The sequence below is a fragment of the Manihot esculenta genome, chromosome 2 (genome assembly GCF_001659605.2).
Source record: "Manihot esculenta cultivar AM560-2 chromosome 2, M.esculenta_v8, whole genome shotgun sequence".
Taxonomy (NCBI): Eukaryota; Viridiplantae; Streptophyta; class Magnoliopsida; order Malpighiales; family Euphorbiaceae; genus Manihot; species Manihot esculenta.
The window spans coordinates 6,294,706-6,318,472 of NC_035162.2; the positions used below are offsets into that span (position 1 = coordinate 6,294,706).

The 23,767-nt window shown below is 33.6% G+C and overlaps 2 protein-coding genes across 5 annotated transcripts; both read left to right on the forward strand.

The window, feature by feature from the left end:
* Positions 1 to 1,680: 1,680 nt before the first annotated feature.
* On the forward strand, positions 1,681 to 11,490 carry LOC110609682 (autophagy protein 5). Its single transcript, XM_021749448.2, has 7 exons — positions 1,681 to 2,153; positions 2,240 to 2,306; positions 2,793 to 2,882; positions 7,690 to 7,777; positions 8,477 to 8,620; positions 9,671 to 9,793; positions 11,028 to 11,490. The coding sequence occupies exons 1-7, from the start codon at positions 1,930 to 1,932 to the stop codon at positions 11,357 to 11,359; spliced, it is 1,068 nt and encodes a 355-aa protein (XP_021605140.1). The 5' UTR covers positions 1,681 to 1,929; the 3' UTR covers positions 11,360 to 11,490.
* Positions 11,491 to 12,590: 1,100 nt separating this feature from the next.
* Positions 12,591 to 19,699, forward strand: LOC110609328 (coatomer subunit delta). 4 transcript variants are annotated; one of them, XM_043954053.1, is made up of 13 exons: positions 12,591 to 12,681; positions 13,560 to 13,613; positions 13,721 to 13,760; positions 14,183 to 14,406; positions 14,682 to 14,924; positions 15,023 to 15,197; positions 15,802 to 16,106; positions 16,834 to 17,023; positions 17,114 to 17,267; positions 17,784 to 17,846; positions 17,953 to 18,049; positions 18,256 to 18,349; positions 19,310 to 19,699. In XM_043954053.1, the coding sequence occupies exons 2-12, from the start codon at positions 13,611 to 13,613 to the stop codon at positions 18,343 to 18,345; spliced, it is 1,584 nt and encodes a 527-aa protein (XP_043809988.1). In that variant the 5' UTR covers positions 12,591 to 12,681; positions 13,560 to 13,610; the 3' UTR covers positions 18,346 to 18,349; positions 19,310 to 19,699. The 4 variants fall into 4 exon arrangements, with proteins under 4 accessions (XP_043809988.1, XP_043809989.1, XP_021604526.1 ...); XM_043954054.1 differs by having other exon boundaries at positions 19,318 to 19,699; XM_021748833.2 differs by lacking the exon at positions 19,310 to 19,699 and adding an exon at positions 12,833 to 12,891 and having other exon boundaries at positions 12,600 to 12,681; positions 18,256 to 18,462.
* The last annotated feature ends 4,068 nt before the right edge of the window (positions 19,700 to 23,767 follow it).

A 23,767-nucleotide genomic window follows, 5' to 3' on the forward strand; every position in this document is an offset into this window, starting at 1 on the left:
TTTGATTGCTTTGCATTATATGTGCACAGCTTATTAACGCTGTTCAATTCCAACTCAGCGCTTGAATGTCGGGTAATAGAAGTGGCCACTAATCTGCGTCACACCCTACTTAACGCAATGCTCTTATAGCAAGAGTGGCACAATTCAATACTCATCTTCAACATCCCACATTAATCCACATTGGCATGCCAAGCCAAAACAACTGCGGTGGTCTAACAGATATAGAACCTGTAACAGGCCCATCCACGCTCAAACTTTGATGAAAATGGTAAAAACGAGTCCAAATATAACTCGCAGGAAAACCTAGCTAGAAAAGGCAAACACGCAAGCTCACATGGTGAGTAAGATTTCGTGGAAGGAGGAAGTTCCCCTGAATCCTGATGGAAATGAACGTAGTGCACAAGTTGGTCCCCAAGGGTCGACAAATGAGGGCCTGGATTGGTGCGGGGATTGTGGATTAGGGCACTGTTATTCATATTTGGTATGGAATGATAAGAACTGTACAACAACTATATAGGGTATTTTAGTTTTGGTGATTTATCATATGATTAATTTATTTTCATTATATTTTATTTCTACCGCATTCTTATATATCATTCTTCTCGTTCATTCAAAATAGAAAAAATTTACAACGCATTGAAACAATTAAATTTTAATTGATAAAAATTCTTTTTTTATTAATTCTGTTGTCGTATATAATATATAATATCGTTTATCAAACCCTGCAATATTTTTTAAAATTTTAATTTTTAATTTATGAAAACATTTCATTCATTTTATAAAAACAAAGTTACAGTTTAACCGGTTAACAATTGTATTAATATTGATTAGAAGGCTCAAGAGCCCCTTTAATTTTAACTTTTTTCGTTACAATATATATTGAAAAAATAAATTTTATTAATTTTACAAAATATTTTAGTAATAAAGTAATCTGTGTGATGTTTATATAATAAAATTAATATAAAATTTTTTTTAGTACAGACTTAAAGACTTAATTCATGCTACGTATATTTGATAATTGCATTCATTAAGTGTATTTAAATAAATTTAAGAGATTTAAAGTTTTATTCCCTAAATTTTCAATTCTCAATTAAAAAAAAATTAGTTTTTAAATTATTTTTTTAAATTATATTACTAATTTTGCTGTAAAAAATTATATTACTAATTTTAAAATAATTTAAAAATTAATTATATTTGTGATAAGTTTATCTTTTTATTTAAGATATAATAAAGTATGTGTATGAAAATATTAGTACATTAATTTATTAAATATTTGAATTAAAATAATAATCTATTAAATATATAAATTTATAAAAATTATAATAATTAAATATAAATTAATTATATTATTTAAAAATTATAAAAAAATCAAATTTGATCAAATATACTAATGACTAGTCAGATATGCTCCGTATTTTTATAAATTAATAAAATTAAATAGATAATTTTATTAATTTATAAAAATTTAAAATCCAATCAATAAAATTTTAAATATAATTAATTACAAATCGAACTTAATTTTTATAAAAGTCATAATTGTTAATACGCATCTAATTATTATGATTTTTTAAAAGAAATTTAAGTGTTTAATACGTTAAAATTTTTGTTAAGTTTGTGATTTACTAATCAGTTGTAAATATGTATTTGCTTAAAGTATTACCCTTTTATTGTATTTAAAAGAAAATTACTGCGAAAGCAGCAACGAGTTGTAGTGTTGGACTCAAATCTGGTGCGAGAGTTGGGATTTCTTCCGCGACTACACTTCCGGTGTCTTCACCGTTTTGGCTCAGACCCTGACACTTCACCTGAGCCTCAAATCATCTTCAGCCACTTGTTCTTCATCAACCTATCGCCGATCCTGTCACCAATTTTGTGATCTGGATATGTATAACCTTAGAAAGTGAGAGATTAGAGTATAAGGGAAGAGGAATGGAGGCACAAAAGTATGTGTGGGGAGGTGCAATTCCTCTGCAGATACATCTACATGAGTCCGAAGTGACGACTCTTCCTCCTCCTCCTCCAGCCCTTATCATAGCTCCACGCATTGGCTACTTGCCTTTGCTTATTCCTCTTATAAAGCCTCACTTTGCTGCTGCTCTTCCTCCTGGGGTCGACACCGTTTGGTTTGACTATAAGGGCTTGCCTCTCAAGTGGTGAGTTTTCCATTCTAACCTTTCTAATATTTATGAAAAGTGTGTTTTTGTGGGCTGAAATTTGTTTGATTATTTGTTGCTTGGAGGTATATACCGACAGGAGTTCTCTTTGATCTTCTGTGTGCTGAACCGGAAAGGCCTTGGAATTTGACGGTATGGTGTTTTTATATTTATGATAGTTTGAAAAGCTATCTGGTATATGTATGTCAGAGAAAGAATTTCAGGGGACAAATTATTTTTGTTAGCTCTACTTGGATGGCTAAAAAAAAGTGTGATGATATTGATAGTTTGGAGAGGGTTGTTCACTTAGTGAAACCCATTGTCTCACTCTTTATTGACAAGTAGCTGTTTCAAAACTAACAAAAATCCAGGATCCAAGGTTGGTTGTTTCTTCATGTTCTAATCAGGTGTATTGTTGAAACTATGAACAGTGATCTGCAGACAACTTGATTTAACTAATATCATGGTTTCTGTTCCACCAGAAACCTCTCTCTCTCTCTAGTTAATGATTACTAATGGCATCTTGAATTCATAACAGTACGTATATTTAGGGGTGAAACATTGTAGGTTAGTTGCTTTAGGTTATAGTTGCAAAATAACTTTTATATTTAGTGGTTGATTTTGGATTTTTATTTTCAGGTTCACTTCAGAGGATATCCAAATAGTTTATTGATTCCTTGTGAAGGTGAAGAATCTGTAAAGTGGAGCTTTATTAATTCATTGAAAGAGGTTAGATCATGTTTGCCTATTTTTTGAATTGAACTTGGTGACCTGTATTAGTTTTCATACGATCACTTATCTCTTATATAATCATGCAAGTTGCAACTTGTACTAAATATGCTTTAGCCTCAAATATATACACTATGAATTTGGAGTTTTGTTTTGTATCTTGGCTTTGCTCAATTTCTCTTTCTCCCTTCCTCTCTCTCTCTTTCTTGATACACGTGAATGGCATGAAAAAGGCATATGAAGGTGTAGTGTCTCACTTCAGTTTCTAACCGTTATAGGTTATAGGAAGTAAATATGTTAATATAGAAAGTAAATATTAATAGATGGGTTAGTTACTTGTATAATCATAGGCTTGATTTTCCTCTTTACTGTTTAGATATTTTATCTCATGTATAAATAGGTTGTAATATTTATTGTGATATAATAACAAATATTATCTTTCTACATAGTATCAGAGCCTTTCTCGTAGAGATTTAATTTTTTTTTCTCTCTCGTCAAGTTTAAAATTTTTTTTTTTGGAGACTTAAGGCTCTGTTCATTTGGGTTACCCATAAAGGATAACATTTGGATCTCACCGTTGCTGGAGTTGCCACACCGTCCCCTTGTCAGATCTGAGGTTTGTTTGTCGTTCGGGTGTTGGGTGGAGTTGTTTTTTTTTTCCGGTACTGTTCATCGGTACTGTTCACGGGTACTGTTCTACAGAATAAGAATCAGTGCACACAAATGGCGCATATGGCAATTGAGGCCCCTTCAGATCAGGGAATTTTAATATTTGCAGATGAGTATGCACAATTCATCCAATACCAGACATCTCTAAAATCCTCTAATTCATCCTGTATCACTGTAATTGCCGAGTCAGGTACCTCTACTGCATGTCTTGTATCTTCATCCTCCAAATGGGTTATTGATTCTGGTGCTACCAATCATATGTCAGGTAATTCTACCCTTTTGCCAATCTCGAGTCTCATGCATCGCCTTCTTATGTTACTCTTGCTGATGGTACTAAATCTTTTGTCATGGGTTCTGGTCATGCCAACTTAACCCCTTATCTTTCTGTATCCTCTCTGTTATGTCTCCCTAAGTTCGCATTTAATTTGCTTTCTGTTAGTAAACTCACTCGTGCATTGAATTGTTGTGTCTCATTCTTTCCTGATCACTATATTTTTCAAGATCTTTCGACGAAGCAGATTATTGGTAGAGGGCATGAGTCAGAGGGTCTCTACGTCTTGGATCAGCAACTACCTAGATCTCTTGCATGTTCCACGCGTTTAACACCTTTTGATGTTCATTGTCGTTTGGGGCATCTTTCTCTCTCGGCTTTGAAGAGGTTATATCCACAGTTTCATTCTCTGTTTGTTTTAAATTGTGAGTCTTGTCAATTTGCCAAACATCATCGTTTACCTTCAGTGTCTCGAGTCAATAAACGGGCTTCGTCCCCCTTTGAGTTAGTACATTCAGATGTTTGGGGGTCCTTGTCCTACTGTGTCTAAATCTGGCTTTAAGTACTTTGTTACTTTTGTTGATGACTTCTCTTGTACTACTTGGTTATTTTTAATGAAGAGTCGTTCAGAATTATTTTCTATCTTTTGTGCGTTTCATACTGAAATCCAAACCCAATTCAATATTCCCATTCATATATTGCAAAGTAATAATGCTAAAGAGTATCTCTTTGGGGAATTTCAATCTTATTTGTTATAAAAAAGGATTTTTCATCAGTCCTCTTGTGTTGACACTCCTTCACTAAATGAAGTTGCCGAAAGAAAAAATCGACATCTTCTTGAAGTAGCCAGAGCCCTCTTATTCTAAATGAAAGTACCTAAATGTTTTTGGGCTGATGCTGTATCCACGACTTGTTTTTTGATCAATCGCATGCCTTTCTCCATCCTTCATGGTGATATTCCTTATAATATTTTGTTTCCCACTAAATCTTTGTTTCCTATTGAGCCACGTATCTTTGGGTGTACTTGTTTTGTTCGTGATGTTCGTCCACAGGTTACTAAATTGGATCCCAAATCACTCAAATGTGTCTTCCTTGGCTACTCTCGACGTCAGAAAGGGAATCGTTGTTTTTCTCCTGATCTGAATCGGTATCTTGTGTCTGCGGATGTAACATTCTTTGAGTCCACTCCGTTTTTTCCGCCATCATCTGTTTATAACACTCAAGGGGAGGAAGATGACCTTTTGTTATACACTGTTCGCTCTCTGTCTTCTCAGACTACTCCTACACCTTTTGCTCATGTGCCAAGTCGCCCTCCCATCTTTCATATGTATTCCAGACGCTTAGAGGACTCTGATTCCGCTCCACTATCCGCTTCTTCCTTGACAGATCCTGCTCCCACTGATCCTTCACTGTCTGATTTGGATTTACCCATTGCTCTTCGCAAAGGTAAACGTACTTGCACTTATCCTATTTCAGCTTGTGTCTCTTATGATCAATTATCCTCTTCTTCTTGTTGTTTTGCCACTGCTTTAGATTCTATTTCAGTTCCCAAAACTGTTATTGAGGCTTTGTCCTATCCTAGTTGGCGTGCTGCAATGGAAGAGGAAATGATGGCCCTTGACACTAATGGTACTTGAGAGTTGATGTCCTTGCCCCCAGAAAAGCGGGCTATTGGGTGCAAATGATTGTTTGCCGTGAAAGTAAATCCTGATGGATCTGTTGCTTGTCTCAAGGCCCGTTTAGTGTCAAGGGCCATCATTTCCTCTTCCATTGCAGCACGCCAAGTAACTAACCCATCTATCAATATTTACTTCCTATATTAACATATTTACTTCCTATAACCTATAACACTCCCCCTCAAGTTGGAGCATAAATGTTAATCATGCCCAACTTGTTACATATATAATCAACTCGAGTTCTATTTAGAGTTTTAGTGAAGATATCTCCTAATTGTTCTCCAGTTCGGATATGTCCTGTTGATATTATCTTTTGTTGGACCTTTTCACGAACAAAATGACAATCAATCTCGATGTATTTAGTTCTCTCGTGAAATACTGGATTAGAGGCAATGTGGATAACTGCTTGATTATCACACCACAACTTAGCAGGCACCGAATTTGTGAACCCAACTTCTTCTAATAGTTGACGTACTTACAAGACTTCACAAATAGCTTGTGCCATGGCTCAATATTCAGATTCAGCACTAGAACGGGAGACCACATTTTTCTTCTTACTTTTCCATGAGACCAAGTTACCTCCCACAAAAACACAATACCCAGTAGTTGACCTCCTATCAACCTTCGAGCCTGCCCAATCAGCATCAGAAAAACATTCAATATTTGACTGCCTATGGTTACCATAGAATAGCCCTCGCCTTGGGACCCCTTTAAGGTAACAAAGAATCTGTCCCAAAGCATCCCACTGGGCAACAGTAGGAGAGATCATAAACTGACTTACTACACTCACTGAATATGCAATATCAGGACGAGTCACCGTCAAATAATTCAGCTTGCCAACTAATCTTCTATACCATTCAGGATCTGCAAATGACTCACTGTCTTCTGTGATAAGTTGAAGGTTAGGGGTCATTGGGGTACTACAAGGTTTAGCACTCAATTTTTCAGTTTCTGCTAACAAATCAAGAACATATTTTCTTTGAGACAAGAAGATGCCTTTCTTACACCGCATAACTTCGATTCCCAAGAAATATTTCAATGAACCCAAATCCTTTGTATGAAACTGTGTTTTAAGAAATTCTTTTAGGGATGTGATGCCAACAATGTCACTTCCTGTGATAACGATATCATCCACATATACTACAAGCAGAATTACTCCACTATCAGAATTTCTATAAAACACTGAGTGATCACACTTACTCATCTTCATTCCAAACTGTTGGACCACCTCACTAAACCTGCCAAACCATGCCCGAGGACTCTGTTTCAAGCCATAAAAGGATTTTCGAAGTCTATAAACCTTGCCTGACTCCCCCTGAGCAACAAAGCCAGGTGGTTGCTCAATATAAACCTCCTCCTGAAGATCACCATGAAGAAAAGCATTTTTAATATCCAGTTGATGCAAAGGCCAATCATGTGTAGCTGCCAAGGAAATAAACAATCGAACAGATGCGAGCTTGGCAACTGGGGAAAATGTATCAGAATAGTCAACTTCATAAGTTTGTGCATAACCTTTGGCCACTAAACGGGCCTTGAGGCGAGCAACAGATCCATCAGGATTTACTTTCACGGCAAACACCCATTTGCACCCAATAGCCCGCTTTTCGGGGGGCAAGGACATCAACTCCCAAGTATCATTAGTGTCAAGGGCCATCATTAGATACTTTCTCTCATGTACAAATAGGTTGTAATTTTTATTGTGATACAATAACAAATATTATCTTTCTACACTAACAAAGAATTGAATGAAAATATAAAGCAAGGAGGAGTCAATTCAAATTGGCTTAAGCTGTTTTGATGGAGGCAATCCCACACTCAATATACAAACTCTTAACTGACATCTGCACTCTCCAGGTTAGAGAGTTTACAGAGGGATAAAAAATGCCAGTGTGAACTTTTAAAAAGCATTCTCAACATGAAGCTCACAAAGCATTAATCCCTGAGCCTGAAGACAGAAAAATAAATCTAAAACTAAGAATAAGTTTAAAACTAAGGGGGATATATCTTTACTTAATTGTATTTACTAGGTACTGAATCTTATTATATGCTTGGATGGCCTTTTCTTGCTTTTTACTCCCTTCTTTTGTTGGATGATCCACTGGTATCATTTTGATTTTAAGTATTTAGGTTCTGTAGGATAAGAAGCATATGTTTTAAAATTGATTTCTTACATTATTCAATTATACTACAGGCAGATTACATAATTAGTGGAAATTGCAAGAATGTTATGCACATGTCTCAAATTGATCAGGTGGTACTCTGGCACTCTGTGATGAATGGTACGTTGGCCTCATTGCTTGAAAGTTGCCAAAATTGAAATTACATAAGACAAATTTTTTAAATTATTTTATTTTCACGAGGCGTATTAGTCATGGTTTTGTGTTCTTCTATAATTGCCAAAATAAATGGATTGAGCTTATTTCAAAAAAATAATAGGATTATGCTCACTTGGTAATGGATTGGATAGTCTATGTGGATTTCTGTGTTTAAGTTATGAAATTGGATAGATGCTCTAATGTTTGTAATAGTTCCACGATAGCTTTGAAGACTCGTTAATTCTCTCTTAGTAATTGGAATATTGATGGCTTGCTTCAGTAAAATCCTGCTCCTGTATTTCATCCACATTCACAGTTGAAAGGCAGTTATTAGACATATAAGTTTACAAAGATTTCTACAAAGAACCACTGCATATTTTTATATGTGTGGGCTTTAATTACTTGAATCTTGTGCAAAAAATCTCTTTTGTGCCACCTTGTGGACAGGCATGCACATGTGGCATCGCTAACTTATTAACTATTCTTGGAAGATAGAGTAGAATTTGAATTGGTTTTTGATTTAATTGTTTCTGTTCTCTACTTCCTTTTTCTAAATTAGTGGTAGTAATCTTACTACATTTCATTGCTTGTTGTCAGCACTAAATTTCAATTAGCTCACCCAACTTGTTTACTTTCCTACTTGCGAGCTGATTTTTGTGGCAGGTAATTTGGAAGAGTACATACGCACGTCATCTAAGCTTAAAATTGGTATAATTGAGGATGACTATACATTGAAAACAGATTTGTGCTCACAAAAATCTCGAAAGACCACTGGTGAGGCGGCAGAAAGTGGGCAAACAAAGGCAGGTAAGCAAAAAACTAAAATCTGTATTTAATTGAATGGTTTTAACTTGATGAGGTGATTTAAGTGTAACAAGGCTTTTGTGAATTGAGCATTTAAACTATTATGCTTATTACTAGTTATTACAAGCAGATCAGGAAGTTGGGGGGAGTAAGAATATCATTTGTTACATAGAGTTCTCTACAGTCTTGATCAGGTCTTTAGTCTACAAATGATGACTGTAAAGTCCTCCATAACTCAGTTATTAGTACTCTGTTGTAAAGTCCTCTATAACTCAGTTATGAGTACTCTGTTTTGTGTACTGATTATCTATTTGTTCATCATTTCATTAGTGTGTTGTTGGGGCACTTCATCTTGACCACAGATAGTCCAACATGCACAATGCTTATTGACTTGCCCAAAAGAAATGTCTGAAGCTGGAATGTTCCACATTGCTATTTTATTTTTATTGTTTTTAGTACTCAATTAAAAGATTAAAAAAACAATAAAAAATTATTTATTTCATTGCTGAATATCCAGATTAACTTTCTACAAAAGCCTGAAAGAAATACTGTGAAGCTGAAATAATATACCTCTCTAAAAAGTTGGGTTTTGTGGTACCTAATTAAAAAGATAACAAGCAATTAAACATTTTTTCTTTTTTGTGGAACTTGCTAATTTTCAGCCTATTACATGATGGTAATATTCAATTTTAACACAGAAAAATTCTCAGTGAATAAGTGCGTGCCTGGTGCAGCTGTTGATCAAAGATTACATTATGAACATGCATGACGTGATATTTTGGTGGATACAAGTATGAAATGAATGAACACTTAACATGATGCAGATGTCTAATTATAAACTTCATTTTTCACTTCAAACCTAATACTTTTTTTGGTTAGCCACCCAAGATTAGTATTGTCTTCTATCAAAATTTGAAATGTTTTAATTTGTTCTTGAGTGGCAAAAAGGAACTGCAAAGTTGTTTGTATTTGATAAAAAATTGTTACATGGTGGATAAGATACTATTTTTTCTACTTCTTCTCATCAAACGCATGTTATTGATACTTTGTCAGGTAAAATTCCTGTTCGATTGTACATCTGCACTGTTAGTGAGGATTTTGAAGATATGCCTACATTTGATAGTTGGGACCAAATTTCTTATATAAACCGGCCTATTGAGTTCCGCAAAGAAGAAGGTAAGCTATACCTCTTAAAAGTTTGCAAGTGTCATTCTTACCATTGATACATCATTACATAACAGAGGGACTACGTTGTGTTAGTGTCATTAAATTACTTCACACTGACGACATGTATGATTCTGCATGGTGAATCCACATGAACATCTAATGTTTAGGAAAAGCTATTAAAGTGACTGGAATTTTTTGAGTTTTTGTTATCGAGTTCCACTTTGAAACTTATGTTTTATTAAGCACCCTGGCTTCTTTGTTATTGTGTTATTAATTACATTTAAATTTAATGATGGCAAATAAATTAGTGTGTTAATGTAGCAAGCAGAAGTCCATATGGTAGCAAAATAATTTATTACAAATGTACCTTCAATGCTAACTTGGAAATAAGTAAAACGGGAAAATGAAAATTCAATAATTTTTGCATACGAATTTTGGTTGTAACTGTTTGTTGCCGTTTTACTAGTCTATAGATTTGATAATCGGCGATCAATATCTGTGTCTGCTTGCAGTAATGGTGTGCGTCTTACCTTCTACTTATGGTTGTGGTGACTGGTGAATTGCAATAGCACCAGCACTTGCAATTTTGGAGATCTCATTGGCACATAAGTTTCAATTAGGGTCTTAATGGCAAAACTTGAACATTTCAAGGGCTATTAAGGAGATGCTTTCCCATAATAGTTATTCTACATGAAGTTGCTATTAACTTTTGGATTATTTTGAGTCTTATAGTATTAGAATTTGGAGGCATAAAAACACATGGGAGAATCAAGAGAATTCTCATTGATTGTAAGGTGAAGCTGCCATTGGTTTATATATACAAGCTGAGAGTAAAATGCCTAACTAACACAGCTAACAAACAAAACTAACTGGCTCAACTAACTAAATAGGTTACACTTTTGCTGTGGTAAAATGTCTGTGATTCACTTTCGGAAACATTTTAAAAAACTGTTGTCCTTCAAATTTACACAAATTAATAAATTATCCATGATGGTAATTTTCTCATGTCACTGATGAGTTGCTTCTCATGGTGGGAAGTCTTATCTAATTTTGTCTTGCAAGTCATGATAAAATATGGAAATTTAATACTCATCATGCATTTTTGTGTGTTTGATTTTGATCTATCTGTCTGGTTACATACAAAATCACAAAAATCATGATGTTTTCTCTATTCTGTGAAAAGTAGATGACCTGCCTCAGTTCCTTCTGGATTATGACGTTGCTCCTTGATTTTGTTCTGCAGGTAGATGTTTCACCCTGCGTGATGCACTGAAACGTTTAATGCCAGAATTTTTGGTGGATAATGAGGAACCATTTAGAATAGAAGGTGAAGATGAACAAATACACGTAGTTTCGTCAGAAGATTTGAGCAGCAACAGAATGGCAACGGAGGAAAGAGTGGAGCCTCCCTGCACATCTGGTGCTGCTGGAATTAAACTTGTCCGCATTCAAGGGATTCAACCAAAACTTGAGATACCCTTTTCTTGGGTAGTTAATAATCTGAAGAATCCTGAGTACTTTCTTCATATTTGTGTGTATCTCAAATTTCCACGAGCTATTTCTTTTGACAGGTAGCATTATTTTTAAAAAAGAGAGGAAAAAGAAAAAAATTTGTAGGGGCAGCTGGACAAAAATTTGCGATTTTAACACGTTCTTTCACTGTAAAAAATTGTACAGCACAGTTGAGTAGATTACCTTTTTTTTCCTTTTCTTTTTTTTTTTTTCAAGAAAAATTGCCATTAATCTTCGTCTAGCCTTTTATATTAGAATGAATTTGACATGATATTAAAAGAATAGGACTTAATTTACCAGAAAAAAAAAGAATAGGACTTAAAAATTAGGGGCATAGTAACTGGAATTTCATATATAAGATATGTTAGTAATATAATAGTAACTATAAATGTTGTGAAAATTATGATATATAAAAATGATTAATTATTTGGTCAAAGTCAAATTAATAAAAAAATGTAACATATAAATTATGTAATAGCAATTTAATTTTTTTTCTCAAATAAAATGTTAATAATAAAAATTATAACTATAGTTATTGTATTATCGTTAAAAATCATTAAAAATATTATAAATAATATATATTACTAAATAAAATAAGAGTTAATTTTTATACCTATTAATCTAGTTAATTTGATTAATATTGAACCAATAGTTAAAAATTAAACTTTTAAAATCTTTAGTCAAATTAATTATTACTCCCTATAACAATTAAATTTCATTTGCTCACTTCGACACCAAAAAAAAAAAAATTCATTTGCTCACCCCCACTTCTCCGTGACTTGCGAGCATCTATGGCACAAAAATCTACCGGTTATATTTATATTGCAGCAACAATAACACCCAGCTACGCAAAATGTAATCACAAGGCCTTTTTGGTTTTTAGCCTCAAATGGGAGGATAATACAATGAAGCCTTTTTTGCACAATGGAAAGTCACTCAGCGAGTCCAACGTTACTGTTGGCTGTATAGATGAGACGTGGGCTTCACCTCCTCTGCTTCCAGCTTGTCCCTATGGACGAGCTCAAGCTCGCATTCTGGGCTGATTACATTGACAAAAAGGATTTCTTTTATGTTGTCTTTAGTAGTAATATTAGTAATAATACGATTACCCCAAACGCGTAACTATTGAAACGATTCACGTCAATTTAGTAATAATTCGATTACATATTGAAAATTTGAAATTAAACATGTTCATTTATTAATTTATTAAAATATTGTTGTTACTCGAATACAAAGAGGTTCGGCCTTTGGGCTCCGAGCCCATTGTGTAGTCGGTTGACCCTATAAAACCCAATACCATTTTCTTCTTCGAATCGGTCCGTTCACTCTTTCCACCCTCTTCTTCTTTGCTTCGAGGATACCTCATACCAGCGACTAGATCCCAGGTGAGTCAGCAATTTCAGATCTCTCTCGCAATTCTATGTTGTTCTTCAGATTTATATTTCAATCTTTTTATTCTCATGTTTATCTCTCTTAGATTATATATATCCTTTACACTTTGCTTTATATGATTCTCTGCTCACTTTCCGTTGGCAGTGAATCTTCACCAATTCTCAACGATTTCACTTGATCTTCCAGTCCTCTTTGTGGTAGTGGTAGGGTTCTTGATGAACAATGAATACCTTCCCCAATTCTCAACAGATTATTGAGTGAATTTCGCTTATATTACATTTATTTGTTTTCTGAACTGTAGATATTGAAACTATTTAGATAATAGAGTTCATGTTTCTCTCTCTCTCTCTTGTGTGTTTTGGAATGTTCTGTTCTCATCTTTTTCTGGGTTGCTGCTATACATGTCTGTAATCTCAGAGAATGATGTCCTTACTGATGAAGCAATCTAAAACTTACAGTTAAGCATAGGCTAAATACCTTTATTTGTGTGAAGGCAGTAAAAGTAGGAATGGGGAAATAGATGTACGAACAACTGATTATTTTTGTCGTAAGACTTGTGTAGATAGAATGCGCATTGGTCATTGCAATCCTGATCTCAGATTCTTTTTTCGTTTCTTTTCATTTCCTTACTTTCTTAGTAATCAAACTGACCTGTTAACTGTTGCTTATGTCTGTTTGATTGGTGATAGATTATGTATAGATCCGAGATGGGGGTTTCCTCAAGATTTTAGATCACTTTGTCTTGTTTAATATTTAACTAACTAGTTGTTTGTTTAATTGGAAATAACAGCTTGAAATTAAAATTAATTGAAGTTGAACTGCTCTTAACTTTTTTTTTTCCTGGTGATGTTAACTGAATTTCTTTTTTCAGGGGCTGTTAAATACAAACTTTTCTGTGGTCTATTTCTCTGATTAATTGAAAATGGTAACATTGTTAACTTCTCCTTTATTATTATCTTTTTAAATTCATTACAATGTTCTAATTTTGTAAACTTAACTTATTGTTCTGTTATTATTTTATAAACTGTACAGGTTGTTCTTGCTGCTTCCATAGTCAGCAAGTCTGGGAAAGGTGAGTTTATGCTTTCTGGCTTATTTCTTATCATCCTATCTTTAACTGTTTGTTTCTGCATTAGTTTTCCATGCCTTATGTAGGTTTCATTGTTTATAATAGAAATAATTGATTTGTATGAGATCCTTTTGCTGGTCAATAGTTTTGATAAATGTTTAAAGTTATTCAACTCTAACCTCCATTCAGCAAGCAAATACATAGAATTTCACTTTTAAATCTGTATAATATTAATTTCCAATGCATTTTTTTTCAATGGGGTTTCCCTGTACATTAGTTGTTTTGTCTTCCTGAAATTCAGTAATTGTGTATTAGGCAACCTTGGTCCTGTATCATAGTTGCCTATGTTTTGATTGATGGTAATCAAATTTTTGCAACAAAATATATTGAAAATGTTTTGCCTTGACATTTTTTTTATATTGCAGTGCTTGTTTCTAGGCAGTTTGTGGACATGTCTCGTATGAGAATCGAAGGTCTTCTTGCAGCCTTTCCCAAATTGATAGGAACTGGAAAGCAGCACACATATGTTGAGACTGAAAATGTGCGATATGTTTACCAGCCAATAGAGGCTTTGTACTTGCTACTTGTGACCAATAAACAGAGCAACATTCTTGAAGATTTGGAGACTCTGAGGCTGCTCTCCAAGCTTGTATCCTCCTTTGCACTTTGATGTTAACTAACTATGTTCTTAAAATGTGGTTTTCATGATCTTTTGGCAACATCTTTGAGTGGTTACTAGTGGTGTTGGCATCTTGCTGCTCCCTTTATCTTCATCTGTTTGTGTTCTTGCTGGCTCACAGTTTTATCTAGTGCTTGCAGCATTTTTTTCCTTTTCTGGGGCCCAACTCTAAACATTTGAAGCATAACTTATTATGTAGAAATGATGATGCAGGCACAATTTGTTGATTCCTTAAGTGTTTCTAGGTGCCTGAATACTCTTTATCTCTTGATGAAGAGGGCATTTGTAAGACAGCTTTTGAGTTGATTTTTGCATTTGATGAGGTCATCTCTCTTGGACACAAGGAAAATGTGACTGTTGCACAGGTTAAGCAGTACTGCGAGATGGAGAGTCATGAAGAGAAATTGCACAAATTGGTATTGCAGAGCAAGATCAATGAAACAAAGGATGTCATGAAGCGGAAAGCTAGTGAGATTGACAAAAGCAAGGTATCTGGGAAGGCTCCTCAAGTGAAAATAATAAGCAAAGAAAACAGGATCTATGTCATAAATGCAAATCTATCATTAATATGTCCTGCATTTTGCAGATTGAAAAGAATAGAGGTGATAAAGGAGGATTTATGTCCTTACAGTCAATGGGTTCTGGAAGAATTGAGAGTAAATTCAGTGATATGAGCATTTCTAGCAGTGATGGTGGTTTTGGAAGTGGTTCTGGGTTTGGATTGACCACTGATGTTGACTCCTTCTCCAGCAAATCTAAAGGTTTCTTCCTGTGTCTCTGAAAGAACTCTAGAAGCTGCTTTGTTTTAATAACTTATGTTTAATTTGATGTTTGATAGACAATTTCTTCTGAATTGCCTATAAATATGAATTGCAGACGATTTGTGAAATTTTTGAAAATAATCAAAATGTGTTCTATATATCCTTGAATTTAGATGGAGGACTGATCAAAGAAATTTGGGCCTTCTCAATTAACTAATGATTTTAATAATTATATTTCATACTTGTCATATTAATTTCCTATCCTTGGGATCTTATTTTGTGAGTTACTATGTAATTGGGATACATAATTGTAGGCTTAACTTTAGGATTTCAGTGCCCATACCTTTTGAGGTGTAGGGCACTTTGGATTTGCCATTCTTTTGTTTGCTCTTCATGTCTTCCCCTCCTCAAATTTTGTCCGTCCTTTATCTATTTTTCTCTATATTTTCTTGCTTATCTTCCTGTTTTACATTGTTGTTCCAATATTCTTTATGCTTCCTCAGCTTACAAATTCTCCTGCTGCTTCCTCTTTTTGGGAATGCTAGCATAGTAAATGTCTGTTGGAACTATTTAATTCATGAGAACTATGATTATTTAATACCAGGTCGTCAGCCATCATCTGCCACTGCTCCTCCTAAAGGTCTTGGTATGAAGCTTGGTAAAACGCAAAGGACAAACCAATTTTTGGAATCACTGAAAGCAGAAGGTGAAGTGATTCTTGATGAAGTGCAAACAAAGCCTGGCCAATCCAGATCTGCCGTGGCACCACCAACTGATCCCATCACTTTGACCGTTGAGGAGAAAATCAATGTGACTCTGAGACGAGATGGTGGAATGAATAACTTTGATGTTCAAGGGCAATTGTCACTTCAGATTGTTAATCAAGAAGATGGGTTAATCCAAGTTCAGGTAATCTCTCCCTCCTGCTATCCTCTTTTCTTATTTTTATTTATGTGCAGGTTTATTTATCTCTCTTTTGTAACTCCCATGGTATTCTGTAATTTAAAGTTTTCACCTTCTGATCCAGGAACGAAAAAAATAATCATTGATGTTAGGTAATTTTCAGTAACATTTAATGTTTCGTAGTTAGAGGGATATATTGATATCTATGCACAAGGGAAGTTCTCTTCTATAACTTTCGTATTTTAAACAGCTATGACTTGCCCGTTTTTCTATTATTTATAAATAGATATTCTGTATTTTTCCCACTTCTAAATTTTATCTTTTTCTTTTTCTTACTAGAATTGTAGATGAGAGTGTACAATACTTGCCAAGTGATAGCAATGGCATCTATTTGAGTTGTCGCTACTCCTTTTTTTTTAAATTTATTTGGTAAATTAGATGATGTTTAATATGTCTAGCTATGAAAATATAGCTGGTGAGTTGATCCTTTTGCTGTTTCTTGATAACTCAATGTATGATATTAGGTGCAGTACAATAGTGGATCATGTTTTCCTGTGAATGAGCTGCCATCAAGTAGATTGAATGTTTTATGCAAACGATGCATGTTTAATGCCCATACAAAATTATTAACAATGATTAATTGAGTATATTTATGTTTTCAATCATCAAACTTTCTATGAGCTTTACTGCTAGCTCTTATTGATATAAATGTATGCTATTGTCTTCTTTCCAGATTGAAACTGGTGGAAATCCAGGCATTCTCTTCAAGACACACCCCAACATGAACAAAGAATTATTTGCTAATGAAAATATTCTAGGCTTGAAGGATCCTAATAGACCTTTCCCCACTGGTGATGCAGCAGGTGTTGGCCTTTTGAAATGGAGAATGCAAAGTGCCGATGAGTCAATGGTGCCATTGACAAGTGTGTACAAGCTTCTATTTAGCTTATTTTTCTGGTTCATAATTACTCTTGCATGCTCCTAATGGTTGATTGAATCCGTTTGTCCTGTAGTCAACTGCTGGCCCTCTGTTTCTGGAAATGAAACTTTTGTCAGCATTGAATATGAGGCTTCATCCTTGTTTGATCTGCGAAATGTTGTGATCTCAGTACCTCTTCCAGCTCTTCGAGAGGCACCAAGTGTTAGGCAGATTGATGGAGAATGGAGGTTAGAATGTTGATATATTTATGCAGTGTATCTTTGCATTTTGGTTAGGATGCATTTGATCATTACATGTTTAGTGCATGTCTTAACAAATATTGACTTTTGCTTCCTCTTTTTTCTTTCTGCTATGAACTTCGCCTATTTTGAAGTAACCCAAAATCAATGAATATAAGAGGTGATGCTTTCAATTCCACTCTCTTTAAAGTGTGAAATTGAATGAAAGGGTGCAACAAACTATGTGATATGATATGTTGTCAACATTGAGGTGATATAAGGTGTCATATGGTGGAAGCGTTTCATCACTTGCTGTTGTGGTTTTAGGAGAGGCAGGATTTTGGTAGGCCTCTTGAAAATTGGAGAAAATATGTGATGATATTGTGTAAAGATTTTACAATTTTATTTATGTACTTTAAATCAGTCCTTCTTGTTCACTCATTTATCAAGAGTTTCTTTTTCATATTTTACATGATTGTTTCAGTTAAAGAAGGCTTTAACCGTGCTTATCCTTTTTAACTGCAGATATGACTCGAGAAATTCCGTCCTGGACTGGTCCATTCTTCTAATTGACCACTCTAACCGCAGGTGAGAAAAATGTTGGAGTGTGCTAATCTCTTTCAGACTATATATGTCTTATGCTCTTATAGTACCTTTTGCTTTTGATATAATATCCTATTTTATTTTTTGGCAGTGGATCAATGGAGTTTGTTGTGCCTCCAGCAGATTCGTCAGCATTCTTCCCTATTTCTGTTCAATTTTCAGCGCCTAGCACATACAGTGACCTGAAGGTTTGCTTTTCCTTATCATTTGTTATCCCATGCTAATTATAATTCATAAATCATACTTTTATAAAATATTTTAAATTTATATTTGAAAATCAAAACGCAAAATGTGTATAGGCCATACAGACAATTCATGAAAGTCACATATAAAATTAAGTGAAGAAATTCTTTGACATGGTCAATGGTGAAACATGGATTTTTTTTTTTGGCAGGTTGCCAATGTTCTGCCTCTGAGAGGTGGACCTCCCCCAAAATTTTCTCAGAGGACGCAATTGGTAGCAGAGAATTACCAAGTAGTATGAACATGTTCGTTGTTTACTCATCCCTTCTTAATTTTGTGATTATTGATTTTGGCTCGTATAAACTTTCCCTTTTTTGTATCACATTAATAGCTTTATGGTCACTTTTACATTTACTTAGGTGGGATATCGCTTTGTGTTTTCTTTTGCTGAAAGCTTTTTCATTTTGGCAATCATGCATGGTATTGCACGCCTTGTTAGTTATTATTATTATTATTCATAGGCATCAGAAATTTCTTTTAGAAGGGGGAAAGGATACTATTATTAGCTAGACACAGGGAGCCAGTCGGGTCTGGACAAACCCATTTAAAGCCGATTGAAATTGGTCAAATCCAGATTTGACTAGAATTGTCATAAATCAAATCAAAATCAGATGATTTGTTTGGACAACTGCCTGATTTTGAGCTTAAGTTGGGTTTCACTTATAAGAAGTAAAGATTTTAACAATTGGATTTGATTTAATTGGTTGAACTGGATTGAGATGAAGCATTAATTAAATCAAAAGTGAAGTAGTGGGGAACTCTTTGGTTGTCTTAGATTCCTACCATGTTGGTCCGGTTCTGGATTTGGCCAGGATCCAAACCGTGCCCGTTCATTGACAGCTATGAATTCGCACCGAGGAACTTGATAACATTTAGAACTTTTTAGATTATAGGATCCCCGGAGAGCGGTTGTAGAAATCAGAAAGAACCACGGTTTGAGAAGTGGGAATGATTTTATTTATGCATTGGGATTTGTGAAGTTGATAATTAAGGTTAGGTGGATTTCCTGCTTAGGATGTGATCAAATTGACCTTTTTATTTGTTCCTCGTTCTAATTTATGAGTTCTGCCCATGATTTTTTTTTTCTGTAACTTTTTGCTAAATGGGTTATTAGAAAGAACTTGTTCTTGAATTGATATTCCTAATTGAATAGAGTTTTTTAATGTTTAGAATTATGATTGAAAAGTATTTGAAACTCAAATTAGGAGCCCAGGTGCACAACAATGATTCTGAAGAAAGTAGCCCAAAACTGTCCAATCAACTATTGCCACTTCCTACTTGTTTGCATAAATTCGCAAGTTCTGTGGAGTGCAAAGGTTTCGTAATGTAGTTAGCTTCTCTTATTATTATTCTCACGTTAATCCAGTTTATAAAAATGAGAGCATCTTTACTGGTCAGCTAGACTTTGATTTCTGTTTTGTTAATGAAACGGTGTGGTTTGGATTCGTAGTAATGCGCACCGTTTCACTTGTATTCCTCTTTTTCTGTTTCTTTCACGTGGGCGGGAATGTTAGTTTTGTTAGCCGAGACTTGCATGTATTCCGGTGCACGCGTTGTGCGTTTCTTTCAATGAGAAAATCATTTCTCTCTCCCTCCCGATATGCGCAATTTCATTGAGAAGTATTCTCCTTTCCTTAAAATTATTTATTTTGAATGTATGATATCTTTCAATTTGAGTAGATATGAAAAAGTTAAAGTACTTCCTTCTATCTTAATTTACCATCTTCTGTAGACCTATTTATTTTTCTAAACACAAAACAGGAGAAGCTGATGATTCCTTACAACTAGAATAAATTTTATTTGGCGGTTTAACTCTTGTTATGTCTAATATATTTTAAAGAAGAAAAAAGAACAGACTTGTACGGATTAGATCAACAATCCAACAGTGAAATGTAACCTTGGTAATGTGTTATATATTCTAAAATTATTATACTAAAAATATAGTCTTGCTGTTATTTTGTCTTCTGTTACGTTTAGCATGTATAAGTACGGAATTATGAAAGTCACATTAAATGATTAAATAGATTTTGTTATAATTTAACATGTTAATTAAATAACTAAATATGGAAATCTGAAATGTTCAAATTCAAAAATAAAATTTGAATATTTGAAATTTTATAGACATAATAATATGGAAATCTGAAATATTAATCACATTAAATATTAAATAGTCAACCTAAATCTCCGACACAGATTAATCATGGCTCGATTCCAAAGCAAAAAAAGAAACTACTGAATTGCGTTGGAAGTACTTGTATAAAGCTGCATGAATCCAAACTCATTAAAGGAGTGTGATGTGCACACTTTACAACCTAAGAGACAACCCAATTGATGACCCTAAAAATCATTTTGATCATTTAATTTCCCTCTCACAAGGTCATATGGCTTTGATTAATTAGGAGAAAGCTCAATTGATAACCCTAAAATAATGGGAAATTAAAGCCAAAATAGATTGTCATTTTCTAATATTAATTAGGGCATAAAGTCATGCCATGAAAGAAAGAGACAAGTTCATAATAAAATGGAACCCACAAAGGAAGTCACCTCAGAGATTGATAAGATCTTGAGAATGGGATCATATGATTCTCTAGTGGGTGAGTGCATGGGAGCATATACATATTGGGTGATGATGAAGCAACTTTGTAGCATGTCTCCTACTCCTTGTCAGGAAGGCCAATGTGATGTTTTGTAGCATCTTCCATGGGCATGTGGCCATGGACATGAAGACTTTAGAGAGTGCCATATATATTATTAAATTTGAGTATTTAATAATAAATACATGGTCATCAAAAATCAAAAATCTTTTCTTGTTCATGTGGGGATCCTTAGAGAGTACAAGTCCTTTTGTGAAAGTGATCCAACATGTCCCAAGTTGTCCCCTTCTCTCCATTCTACTAATCTCAGATTATGTTCTTCACAATGAAGCCATTCACATGCTCCCAACACTTGTTCTGGTCAAAAGTTTTCATATTTATCCTTCTCTAATGTGGCCAATCTCTGTGACGTTTTAATTGACATGCCCCTTTTAATATTTGTTAAAGAGCTAAGATCCATACCTAACTATAATTTGGTTATCCCATCAAATTGGGTTAGTTGGCGTTTTGATTGCTTCCCAAGAAAGTAAGGAGCTAGATGAACGCAACAACATCCTCCTCCGCAGATTGCTTTGCTAGTTGATCAGCAGTTTCAAATTCTCTCTCATAATTTAACAGTCTTGGCTATTATAGTTGATCAGCACTTACTCTTCGAAAACACATCTTTGGAATTCAAGTTATTATATTTATATGGTCACATATATATTATATTATGATAGGGTGATTTCAATAATTAAAGAAATTAAAGAAAAGAAGGATAGAGAATATATGAAAGTTGTAAAAGGAAGTGTTATGCAGTGAATTATAATCTAAAACCAAGAGATTTGGTTATTGTCAGTGGAAGTGGTATGTGGGTATTATACTCTGAATCCTCAATAATTGACCTAAAGGATAAGAGATGTATATATAAAATTATTTTTATGAATAACTAATCATGCATGAAACCTCTATAGAAATTAATAAATCAAGTTGTCTAAATAAATTGGTTATCCATGTTTAGATGTAACCTTGCATAGTTGGCTAAGTGAATATGCTGTCTTCACAACAAGCACTTTGACAAACTTGTCAAATTTCTTCCTGAAACGTCCAACTCTTACCAACAATTCATCAATTATTTCTATGTATTTATATATATGTATATTATTGGGTGTACACACATGCACTCAATGAAATTAATTTTTTTTAAAAAAAATAACTTTTTACTTATTTTTGAAAAAAATTAGTCTATATAATATAATTTTTTAATTTTGAAAAATATATTAAAATATTTTTAAATTTTTAATTTTTAGTAAAACACTTAATATTCAAAACTAATAACAGATTGATTAATAGATTTTTTAATATTTTAAAAATATTTTAATATTTTTTTAAAATTAATAAATAAATTAAAAAAAATTTCTGAATTAAATAATAAATAAGTCGTAATTTTATATATACATGCACACACACAAGATGGCAAGAGAGATGAGGGTGCAGCCATATATATTGTGCAGGGCAGGGGGTAGGACATAGAGAGAGATGGGGGTGATATGTCCGTCTGAAATTGTTTTGTGAAATAAGTGTCCCTTAAAATACATGGAAAAAACTTGGGCCTACAATCACTTTTGATATAGGCAAATACCCAATTTTCACATTTAATAAAAAGCCCATCTGAAACATGATTGTCTACCTTTGCTCTTTTGCAGTTTTCACCCTCACCACATAACTTATGCATAAAGAAGAAAAGGGGGAAAAAGCTCCATCTTCCTCTCTTTACAATTGAGATTGAAATATTTTTTAGATCCCCTACATCTACATTGCTATCACACCATAGCTTGTGGAAAATCACTTTCAGTTCATACAACTTGTGAATCATCATGTTTGTTCTTTGGATGACATTTTCTGGATATATATTACCCTTACCCTTATTTTTATTTCCAAATTTATATGAATAAACATTTATAAGTAATTCAATATCTAAAAAAACAAAAATTCTTTATTTTTACTTTAAAATTGGAATATATATTATTATAATTATAATAGTTATGGATTGAGACTGTAAAGCTTTAATTGTTTTATGGAAAAAGAACATAATGCAGGTACACATAGCAGTGCATGAAAAGGCTAGTCAATTCATCTTTATTTTTAAGACTAAAAGCCAACTGCCTTTGATTATTAGCGACGATTAAGTTATTATTATTTTCAAACTAACTTCCAACTATTGCTGCTTTAAACCTTCTCTCTTCACCATCTTAGCTGCTCTGCCGAATCCTAAGCACAAATTTTGGATTAAAACCACGTTGTCGGATCTTTCATTCTTTTATATTATTTTCTTACCTTCTTTTTTTACCTAAAATCACTAATCATTAATAATTAATTGAAATAATATAAAATAAAAAAAAATCTATTAATATTTATTAGAAAAAGCTAAATCTACTACCAACTGTTAACTGGACATGGGGCTATTAAATTTACATAAGTAAAAAGAAAAAAAAAAATTAAGACAGCAAGTAAAACAACAGCATCAACTTTTGATGGGGTGCAATGATTTAACATCACATGGCACTGCTTTTGGGTTCACTAATTTCAAGAAGCTTTTTTTTTTTTTTAAGTGTGTTTGTTGCTATCATACACGGAAGCCAAACTCAAAGATACTGCTTTTCTTTTGGCAGCCTTCCAATGAAGGAAACAGGGGGAGGGGAAAATAACCTCCATTGTGGCCGGAGCTTCAAAGATCAGGGGTTTCCGTTTTTAGTACTGATGGAGATAGGAGTTAGGAATCGACGGAGAGTTTTTGATACATATGGTAAATAAATTGGAAAACTTGTTTTAGTTAAGCCCAACCATTTTTACTATGCTTAATCCATCAAAATAAATATTATAAAATAAAATAATAAAAATACATAGATTTTTAATCACTCTCTATATTTTAAAAATATAAAAAAAATTAATCAATTTATTATTTTATATTGAATCCCATATTGATTTGAAATAGTGGTAATATACTTTTATGAGAATTATAAATATTATTTTATCTTAATTTACCTTTTAAGTAAGTTAGATCTTATTCAAATTTATCATAATATTACA

What these genes read in the sequence shown, in the direction of transcription:
- LOC110609682 (XM_021749448.2), top strand. Translation starts at nt 1,930, where the DNA reads ATGGAGGCACAAAAGTATGTGTGGGGAGGTGCAATTCCTCTGCAGATA. An exon ending in AAAGGCCTTGGAATTTGACG is followed by an intron (nt 2,307 to 2,792) that starts GTATGGTGTTTT and finishes TTTTATTTTCAG; the next exon opens with GTTCACTTCAGAGGATATCC. An exon ending in TTATTAATTCATTGAAAGAG is followed by an intron (nt 2,883 to 7,689) that starts GTTAGATCATGT and finishes ATTATACTACAG; the next exon opens with GCAGATTACATAATTAGTGG.
- LOC110609328 (XM_043954053.1), top strand. An exon ending in GTCAATGGTGCCATTGACAA is followed by an intron (nt 17,024 to 17,113) that starts GTGTGTACAAGC and finishes TTTGTCCTGTAG; the next exon opens with TCAACTGCTGGCCCTCTGTT. An exon ending in ATTGACCACTCTAACCGCAG is followed by an intron (nt 17,847 to 17,952) that starts GTGAGAAAAATG and finishes ATTTTTTGGCAG; the next exon opens with TGGATCAATGGAGTTTGTTG.